Source organism: Arachis hypogaea, chromosome 15, assembly GCF_003086295.3.
Source record: "Arachis hypogaea cultivar Tifrunner chromosome 15, arahy.Tifrunner.gnm2.J5K5, whole genome shotgun sequence".
Lineage (NCBI taxonomy): Eukaryota > Viridiplantae > Streptophyta > Magnoliopsida > Fabales > Fabaceae > Arachis > Arachis hypogaea.
The window spans coordinates 115,270,350-115,281,403 of record NC_092050.1 but is presented as its reverse complement, the minus strand read 5'-3'; the positions used below and the strand labels follow the sequence as shown (position 1 = coordinate 115,281,403).

Sequence of the window (11,054 nt, the reverse complement as noted above, 5' to 3'; positions counted from 1 at the left end):
TAAAATTAAGACTAACAAAAAACTAGTAGTTAATCTGTTATTTACTGTAATTCTTTTGATTCAATTAGTACGTATTCAGTACTAAACAAAAGAATTTAATAAATACACTTAGTCAATCATAAATTTTAGAACTAATTAAATTGATCATATTTGTATTTGTTTTTTCTTTATAGTTCCTAACACTATTAGCTGTATTTTGTTGTAAAACAACTAAATAAATAAATAAGGAAGATATAATATAAAATAAAGAAGTGTTGATAGAAGACTCTAGCATTAATATAATTAGCTCAATAAAGATTATTCATATATTTATATGTAGTAACGAAAAGAGAGAGAGAGAAACTATGTATAAAGAGAGAATGATATTTTATTGCTTTTGTGTATGTGCGTAATATACTTGAGATTGCTCCTCTATTTATAAGCGTATGAAATTTGCTTTTCAACTTCATTCAGTATTGGAAATAAAAACAACCGCCCATATTAATGGGCATCTTTGATCTTATCACAATACTCCCCCTTAGATGCCCATTTAGGATTATGCCTCATTAAAATCTTACTAAAGAAAAATTCAATGGGAAAAAAACTTTAGTGAAGGAAAAAGAGTACAATATCCTCTAATGGGGACTGCCTCATTAAAAATCTTGTCAAGAAAAATCCAATGGGAAAAAAACCTGACAAAGGAAAAAAGAGTACAGCCTCCCCCTCTTGTCGACATCATTTAATGTCTTGAAATCGGCGCATCCCAATCTCATGTACCAATTTTTCAAAGGAGGATTTTGGAAGTGACTTTGTAAATAAATCTGTCAGATTGTCACTTGAGCGGATCTGTTGGATATCAATTGTTTCTTGATTTTGAAGATCATGAGTGAAGAAGAATTTGGGAGAAATATGCTTTGTTCTATCACCTTTGATGTATCCGCCTTTAAGTTGAGCAATGCATGTTGTATTATCTTCAAACAGGACAATTGGAGCTATCTTATGATCAATCAGTCCACATGATGACAGAATATATTGGATCAAACTCCGGAGCCAAAAACACTCGCGTAAACAGGTATCCTATTTGAGATCTCCCTTTATGTGGATCAGGCAAGTAGCCAGCATCTGCATAGCCAACTAGTTGTGACTTGGATTCATAGGAATAAAACAATCCCATATCAACCGTTCCATGAAGATATCGAAAGATTTGCTTGATTCCGCTCCAATGTCTTCTGGTTGGAGAGGAACTATATCTTGCTAGTAAGTTCACAGCAAATGATATATCAGGTCGTGTATTATTAGCAAGATACATTAGCGCTCCAATGGCACTAAGATATGGTACTTCTGGACCAAGGATATCTTCATTTTCTTCTTTAGGACGGAATTGATCCTTCTCCACATCCAAAGATCTTACGATAATTGGGGTACTCAAGGGATGTGACTTGTCCATATAAAATCTTTTCAAGATCTTTTCTGTGTATGTTGTTTGATGAATAAAGATCCCATTTTTTTATATGCTCGATCTGCAAGCCGAGACAAAATTTAGTCTTTCCAAGATCTTTCATCTCAAACTCTTCTTTTAGAGTTTTTATAATTGTTGGAATCTCTTCAGGAGTTTCAATGATATTTAAATCATCAACATACACAGCAATTATAATGAATCCAGATACAATTTTCTTTATGAAAACACATGGGCAGATATCATCATTCTTGAATCCGATTTTTGTCAGATACTCAATAAGACGATTATACCACATTCGTCCAGATTGTTTCAGACCATATAAAGATCTTTGTAATTTGACTGAGTATAACTCTTGCGCATATTCATTGGATGGTTTAGATATCTTTAGTCCTTCAGGGACTTTCATATAGATATCTCGATCTAATGAGCTGTATAAATAGGCTGTTACCACATCCATTAAATGCATATGCAGTTTATGATATACAGATAAACTGACCAAATAACACAATGTTATCGCATCCACTACTGGGGAATACGTTTCTTCATAATCTATACCGAGCCTTTGTGAAAAACCTTGTGCCACAAGTCGGGCTTTGTAGCGCACAACTTCATTTTTCTCATTTCGTTTTCTCACAAATACCCATCGGTATCCAACAGGTTTTACATCTTCAGGTGTACAGACTACAGGTCCAAAGACTTCACGTTTTGCAAGTGAGTCTAATTCAGCCTTCATGGCTTCTTTCCATTTTGGCCAATCATTCCTTTGTCGACATTCTTCGACTGATCTTGGCTCAAGATCCTTACTTTTATGCATGATATTTAATACCACATTATATGCAAATATTTCATTGACAATTGTCTTATTTCGGTCCCATTTCTTTCCTGTAAAGACATAATTTATCGAGATCTCGTTATTTTCACAATTTTCAAGTACCTGAACGTCTTCTGGCGTTAAAATTATATCAGAATTTTGGACAACTGTAGGTGTCTTTACAATGTCTTTTTCAACAGGAATCGTATTTACCTCTTTTCTCTTTCGAGGATTTTTATCTTTGGAACCGACAGGCCTGCCACGCTTTTGGCGTGTATTTGCTTCAGTGGCTATTTGTCCTACTGGGACATCAATTCGAATTGGGGTATTTTCCGCCCTACCACGCTTCTGGCGTGAATTTGCTTCAGTGGCTACTTGTCCTACTGGGACATCAATTCGAATTGGGGCATTTTTTGCTGGTATATAAGATTTGGTTATCCTCTTTGTATCGGAAAATGCATCAGGCAATTCATTTGCTATTCTTTGCAAATGTATAATCTTTTAAACTTCTAGTTCGCATTGCCCTGATCGAGGATCTAAATGCATCAACGATGATGCATTCCAATTAAGTTCCTTTTCAGGAAGCTTATTCTCTCCCCCTAATGTTGAAAATTTTGATTCATCAAAATGACAGTCCGCAAACCGGGCTTTAAATACATCTCCCGTTTGTATCTCAAGATACCTCACTATAGAGGGAGAATCATATCCAACATATATTTCCAATTTTCTTTGGGGTCCCATTTTGGTGCGATTAGGTGGTGCAATGGAAACATATATCGCACACCCAAATATTCTTAAATGGGAGACATTTGGCTGCTGGCCAAAAGCTAATTGCATAGGAGATAACTAATGGTAACTCGTTGGCCTCAAACGAATAAGTGATGTGCCATGTAAAATAGCATGCCCCCTAACCGAGGTTGGGAGATTTGTTCTCATAAACAAGGGTCTAGCAATCAATTGGAGGCGTTTAATAAGTGATTCTGCTAACCCATTTTGTGTGTGAACATAAGCTACTGGATGTTCAACACTTATTCCATTAGCCATACAATAAGCATCAAAAGCTTGGGAAGTAAATTCACCAGCATTATCAAGGTAAATTGCATTGATTTGATTTTCTGGAAATTGTGCTTTTAATCGAATAATTTGAGCCAGTAATCTCGCAAACGCCAGGTTGCGAGAAGACAATAAGCACACATGTGACCATCTCGAAGATGCGTCTATTAGGACCATAAAATATCTAAAAGATCCACATGGTGGATGAATAGGTCCACTTATATCACCTTGAATCCTTTCTAGGAATTCAGGGGACTCAAATCCAATCTTTACTGGTGATGGCCTTAAAATTAACTTCCCTTGAGAACATGCAGCACAACAAAATTCACTAGTTTTAAGAATCTTCTGGTTCTTTAGTGAATGTCCATGGGAGTTTTCAATAATTCTCCTCACCATGGTTGTTCCCGGATGACCCAATCTATCATGCCAAGTTATGAATTCATTTGAGCTAGTAAACTTCTGGTTTACAATGGCATGTGATTCAATTGCACTAATCTTGGTATAATACAACTCAGATGGAAGTGAGGGTAATTTTTCTAATATAACTTTCTTATTTGAATCATGAGTTGTGATAAATAAGTACTCATGATTTCCCTCATTCATAGTCTCAATATGATATCCATTTCGGCGAATATCTTTAAAACTCAACAAGTTTCTTCGAGACTTGGTAGACAATAGTGCATTATTTATTATGAATTTTGTTCCTCCAGAAAACAAAATTATAGCTCTTCCAGAGCCTTCTATTACATTGCCCGAGCCAATAATAGTATTAACATATTCTTCTTTTGGCACAAGATGGGTAAAATATATATCACTTTTAAGAATAGTGTGCGAACTTGCACTATCCGCAAGGCAAATATCTTCAGAATATGTCCTTGCAATTTTTCTTCAAAAACAAATAATAATAATAATAAAATGAGTAAAAGTATATGCACGGTAAAATTATTTACATGAATACTTAACAAACACACATATTAAATTATTCCATCATTGATCAAATAGCCAATATCTCCTTTAGAATCCTTAAAAAAATTAGATACATCATAATGAGTGGTGGAATTTTCATAATTTGAAACAAAATTTGTTTCCTTTTCTTTGTCATCCTTTTTCAAGAATGCTTGATAAAGATCAACTAGGTGCCTTGGGGTACGACAGGTACGTGACTAATGGTCCTTTTCACCACAACGGAAGCATTTATCCTCAATTGATATACTTTGCCCATTGTTTCTTTCTTTATCCCACTTCTGGTGAGATCTTTTCTTGTGAGCATAATTTTTTTTCCTTCCATAATTTTTCTTATTATCAAAATCTTGCCATTTACCTCTTCTAGGGTTATAATTTGCCGCATTTGCTTCAGGAAATGGGGCGGCGCCATCTGGGCGCGCTTCATGATTTCTTAAGAGCAACTCATTGTTGCGTTTAGCAACAAGAAAGCAAGAAATTAACTCAAAATATTTTTAAATCATTTTTCTCGATACTGCTGCTGCAGGAGCACTTTCGAAACATGGAATGTCGAGAAAATTTCCTCTAACATATCAGGTTTGAGGAAGTATCACCGTCTTTTGATGATTGTACCTTTCTTCAAGGCCTTTCCACAGATCTGCAGGATCTTTTAATGTGGGATATTCATTTTTCAGTCATACGTCAACATAACGACGAAGAAAAATCATGGCTTTGGCTTTATCCTTTTGGGATGCATTATTTTCAGCCTTAATGGTATCTTCAAGATCCATTAAATCAAGATGGATTTTAACATCATGATAAATAATTATTTCTAGATATATCAAGAGCATTAAATTCACATAATAAAAATTTGTTACCTGGAGTCTTCCTAAAATTTCGTTAGAGTTTCGTGCTGATAACGTGTTGTAAAACAACTAAATAAATAAATAAGGAAGATATAATATAAAATAAAGAAGTGTTGATAGAAGACTCTAGCATTAATATAATTAGCTCAATAAAGATGATTCATATATTTATATGTAGTAACGAAGAGAGAGAGAGAGAAACTATGTATAAAGAGAGAATGATATTTTATTGCTTCTGTGTATGTGTGTAATATACTTGAGATTACTCCTATTTATAAGTGTATGAAATTTGCTTTTCAACTTCATTCAGTATTGGAAATAAAATCCAACTGCCCATATTAATGGACATCTAATTTGATCTTATCACAATATATTTGGCTATTTTAGTTGAACTTAGAAGATCCCATCTTATTTTATACCTATATTAGAAAATTATGTTATTTTTTATTGAAATTAATTAATAAAATTTGATTTAAAAAATTGACCATATTAAAAATGTTATCTTCACATTTTTAAAAGGATATTTATGTAAGTTGGTTAAAAAGTAAAAGACCTAACAACAATATTTGATGACAAAGAACGGAAGAATTGGCATACCAAAAAATTAATGATAGACAAAGAAGGAAAAAAACAGAATCAGCGGATGAAATTAATAATAAAAAGAGAAGGAAAAAAAAATCAATGCATAAACAAAAAATCAAAGAAATTCAAATGTTAAACTTAAAACTAAAAATTCTGTATTTTAAAATAAAAATATTTTTAAAGATAATAACTAAAAATTCCAAAAATAAAAAACATATTTTCAACTTTGTTTTACTTTTTTAAAAAATATTTTTAATTAAAATATTTTTAAAATACTCAAGTAATTATGTGTACACTAAAATCAGTCACCAAAGTCAATCATCAATATAAAATATATGTTGAAATATAAATACACAGTGACAGATCCAGAAAATTTTGATAGTGGGGCGAAATATATATAACATGATAATAATTTTTATAATAAAAATATTATGTTTACATAAAAAATTAACTATCAAATTATTTACTATAAATTTGTGTATAAATACATATATTATTTAACTTATTTTTAATGTATATTTTGTATTTTAAAATTTACATTTTAAAATTTATTCTATATAAATGATTATTTTATATATACATAGCATAATTGTTGTTATAATTATTTTTTATTATTGTAAAATATGATTAAGTGTCAAAATATCTAATTACAAATTAAAATACTAAAATAATAATTTAAATAATAACATATAATTTTAAATTTAATTTTTTATATTTTATACTTTGAAACCTTGACAATATAATCAAAATGTCTTTTTTTTTGTATATGTGGTTAAAAAATTATTTAAAATTCAACTTTCATACAATTAGCTTTTGATGATATTCATAGTTGAAAAAGTTCATTCAATTAGTATAGTTATTATGAAAAAAAACTAAAGTTAATTTCAAAAGAAGAAACACAAATGGATAGATAATATTCTTTCGAGTCGATTTTTAAAAAAGAACACCAATCTTATTTAAAGTTGAAAATTGATCATTATGATGGACATTTAATATGAAGTTCTCAAATTGACTATTAAGTATCGAAAGTTGAATAAAAAATTATTGTGGGGTCAAATTTAATAATTTAGTGGGGGCAAATAAATATTATTATTATATATTACTCAATAAAATTTTAAAGAGAAAGTATGGGGAGACAATGATATTAGTGTACAATGTGTACAATAGGGATAAAAAAAAATGTAATTCAAATAATAATTAAGTTAATTAATTTTTAATCATTTTCAATTTTAAATTCAAAAAAATAAAGATTTGCAACTGCGGCAGTTGCATATACTGCAAATTCCCTCTCCGCATATGACGTGATTTCTTCAGGTACTTTCTTCTCCTCCCGTCTCTTCCTTTCTCACCGGTAAAAGCTCCGCTAGCAACATCAACCACCGCCGCCTAGAGGACTGACCGACATCGCACTGCGTCCCGCAAACGTACGACTCGCGCACTGTGCGTCATTCGCAGAGCCTCCCAACATGTAGGTGTGCGGCCTTCTCCCGCAAATCCATCCGCAGCCACACCCATAATTTCCAAACAAGGAAAATCAGCGTAGAATCCAAATCCTCGTTGGTATTATGTAGTGTCAAGTGTTAAAACTATATCAAGAGTAAACTTAAAACTTCATCATTCATGGTCAATTAACTAATTCATCTGCAAATTTTAACCCAAGTTCAACAAAAAATTATTCACTATTCTTTTTTCCTTTTCTACTTCCTTTCCTTAGTTGTTTCGTGCCTTGATTTCACTCTACTTCTTCTCAAGTTTTCACCACCCCAACAATAATTTTGACATTTTAATTCTAAAAAATGTCAAATATGTTGGATGGTCAATTTACTGTATATGCAGATGATTATTTTATTCGATTCGGTTTAAATATATACAATTAACAAATAATGGATGATCATTTCATTAGGTAGTCGGATAATTATTTTAATAACTATGTAGATAGGTGTTTGATGGCCGGTGAGAGAGCTTCTAACACGTGGGATGATTGATGAGAGTGGAGGTTGCAGACGGTTGGGGGAGGGTTTCTTTTGGTAAATTAGCGTGAGATAGTTAACTTTTTGAAATAATTGTGTTGGGTTTCTTTTTTCCTTGTATTGAACCAAATTTAAAGTCTATTGTACATATGGTCAAGATTTCTCATTATCTCCCTAGCGAAATTCAATTTCAAATTGTAATGGGGCACTTGCGCCCCCACACCCCCACCCATAGCCATAGGAATAGATCCGTCCCGCAAATATATATTAAAAATAAATTAAACCACACATGTATTATATACAAATACATGAATAACTGATTTTAGTGTACAAATAACATTTTTCTTATTTTTAATATAAAAATACTTAAACCAATCTACATACACCTAATTTGTCAATGAGTTATCGCTGAAATATTATAGTCTTCCTATATTTATCTAAGAGATCACGGGTTAAAGTCTCCTAGTTTTGGTAAACAAAAAAAAATCCACACCTGATTTTGTGTCTGTCCCGTTGTGGCGTTGTCCCATGCTTATAAACAAATAAAGGCTTAAACCTCCATTCACCATTTGAACGCCGCACTCAAGACTACCTTCTAACTTGGAAGTTCTAGTTCTTACTCCTCTCGAACAAGAGTGACAAAAAGCAAGAAAAAAAATAGGTCACGCAGCAGTGAAAGAAGGAACTCTCTTTCTGTTTGGTGAATGGCTAACGTTGTGGATCACGATCAGCAGTGGCTGCTCAACTGCTTGTCCGCCACACTCGACCCCAACCACGAGGTCCGCACTTTTGCCGAAGCTTCCCTCAATCAAGCCTCTCTCCAGCCAGGTTTTCCTCTCTTTCCTCTGCGCATTCAACTTGTTCATCTGAAAAGCTATCTTTAAAGGTGCGTAAATTGTGTTCAACTCTGGTGCATACTGCACATTGCCAGAAAGATTTCACCTCTTTCCTGCTCCCAAAACCAAAAAACCTAGTCAATAGAACAATGCAAGGGCAAATGTAAGACTGTTTCTGAGCTTTCCCTACACATCACACCCATGTCATTGGACATAGCTTTATGTGGTTATTGAACCTGCAAGTTATCATTAGCGTTAATTCTTTTAAGCCCCAAGTATCTAAGTAAAGGATTTGACTTTAGAGGGAGCTTCCAACTTCTGGATGGGTTTATCCAGGTAGAAAGAGGTTGTGTATAAGGAGTGAGTTAGAATCTGGAAATAAAGTCTACAACTAAACATGCCAATATCTCAATTCTGAAGTGACTATAAACTTTTATTAGGGGTAGAAGACAGAGGATATTCATAATTAAGCAGACCTGAAGGAGTGACTAACTCAGAGGATCGTGAGTTTATTGTTTGAATTTACCAAAGTTTCTACTCACTATGTTCAAAAGTTTTTGGACACATGTAGAAGAAGCAAAGATTGTGTGGCTGTTCACAGTTTTTGCAGTGCTATGGTGTATTTGGTTGGAAATACTATGTTTAGGGTTTTTGGTTTATTATTATTATTATGATGATGACGATGCTTGCTTTCTTTTGGTGCTCAGTACATGGTCTGTTAGTTAATGGTGATCTGAGTGTTGAGTACAAGTGGGGTTGGCAAAATGCCTCTAGTACTGGAATCATCAGGCATGTTAACAACAATAAGATTTATATTAGTGAAAGAGTGAAAAAATTTGAGAGAGAAGCAAACATGATCTATTTCACTTGTGTTCACTACCCAGGCACCAGAACTTTTTCTTGTTAATTGAGAGGGATACAGCAAGGAGAGAACCTTGTGTGGTTTTTAGATTTTTGAGCTTGATGGAGTGGAGATCTGATTGATTGTTGGATTGGTTGGGTGGACTGTTGTAGGAGTGACATCAGTGCATTCCTTTAGTCATTGGTTAGGCTACAATATAGACTCTCACTGTCTTTAACACTAGCATTGGGTGAGTCGTTGGATTCATCATTCTCGTTAGTGAACATTGTTGATAGTCCTAGTCTCTGTCTTTTGCACGTGGAGGAAGGCCATGTTTCTTGTAACATGTGTCTACTATGTGCCCCGTTCTTCTACAACAGGAACAATGTTTGGTGCTATGGTCTCGTACTTGGCCTCTACCTCTACCTACCATGTCCCATCTTCCCCTGCTTCTGCCCCTAATGCTATTTGTTCCTTGAGTTGCGACATATAAAATCTTGGGTCTATCAGTTAAGGGATTGATTTGGCGTTCTTGCTGGGTGAGTATAGCAAATATTGTATCAATTTCAGGGAGGGGTTTTAGTCACCAAATTGATCATTGAGGCCTTGAAGGAATCTTGTTGTATAGTCTTCATTTCTATAGGTTCTCATCAATCCTAATCCACAATTGCATATGTTGGAGCAACTAGTTCACAGGCAATTGGTCTGAAATTATGAATTTCTTCCCAAAGTCCCTTCACCTTTGTGAAATAGGATGTTATACTGAGGTCACCCTGTCTTGCATTGTACAACTTTTCATACAATTCTGAAACATGATAAAGATCTCCCTGATAATAGTATAATACCTCCTCAAATCACTCCATAAATTTGATGCATCATTCCTTGAAATTACCCTTTGTGATGTCTTAAGAAAGGGACAAGTTAATCCATAACATATATTTTGCAGCGATCCCAGGCATTAAACAGTGGGTCGGATATGTCAGGTTTGGGGAGGGAGCCATCAATGAAAGGAATATTGTTTTTAGACTTCAAGACTAACCAAATTGAATCAGGCCAGGTGGTATAATTATGAGAATTGAAACAAAACAATATCAGAGGATTACCGGGACTTTTGACTAAATGTAGAAAATAGGAACTATTTGGTTCAGTAGTGGGATGCACTGTGATTTGATTCCGTTGAGTTTGGAGATGAGGAAATTGAAGAAGCAATTGAGAGAGAGTGTTGAGATCCACATTTTGAGTACCAATGTTACCAAAATCAGTTTGCTGCACATCCATTGAAGATCAGAATAGAGCACAAACCTCAATTGAGATAGGAATCAAGAATCATGAGCTAAATCTTGAAAGGTTGGATCAATGAATCTTAGGATAGAGTAGATTAAGAACTTCTTTAGAATTCGCTGATTGGAACTGTTACCCGAACCAGATTTGAAATTCTGTAGGATAAAGTAGTTCTCATCAGACTCTTTTGTGTGAGTTTAAGAGAAGAGGAAGAAGCAGGAGATGAGGGGAAGGGACGCCATTGCAATTGGTCATGAATCAAACCTAGCGATGATACCATGTGAAGAGTGGAAGAGAGGAGATATGAGGTGAGAGGAAAAGGGAGAGAGCTTGCAACTAATGGAGAAAGAGAAAGAAGTGAATTGGTGTAAATGGCAAGAAAACTGAATCTATTAGCAAACCTGCTATTTATGGCAAACTATTACAGAATATCT

At 33.9% G+C, this 11,054-nt stretch overlaps 1 protein-coding gene across 2 annotated transcripts in view; it reads left to right on the top strand.

Moving 5' to 3' along the window:
- Nucleotides 1-8,211: 8,211 nt before the first annotated feature.
- LOC112750499 (uncharacterized) overlaps nucleotides 8,212-11,054 on the top strand; it is a 34,393-nt gene continuing 31,550 nt past the window's right edge. Inside the window, exon 1 of one of the 2 annotated variants that reach the window (XM_025799249.2) lies at nucleotides 8,212-8,490. In XM_025799249.2, the coding sequence (XP_025655034.1) occupies nucleotides 8,367-8,490 (124 nt within the window). In that variant the 5' untranslated portion in view covers nucleotides 8,212-8,366. Of the gene's footprint in view, nucleotides 8,549-11,054 lie in introns of both variants that reach the window. The other variant, XM_072216620.1, reaches the window with a different exon arrangement.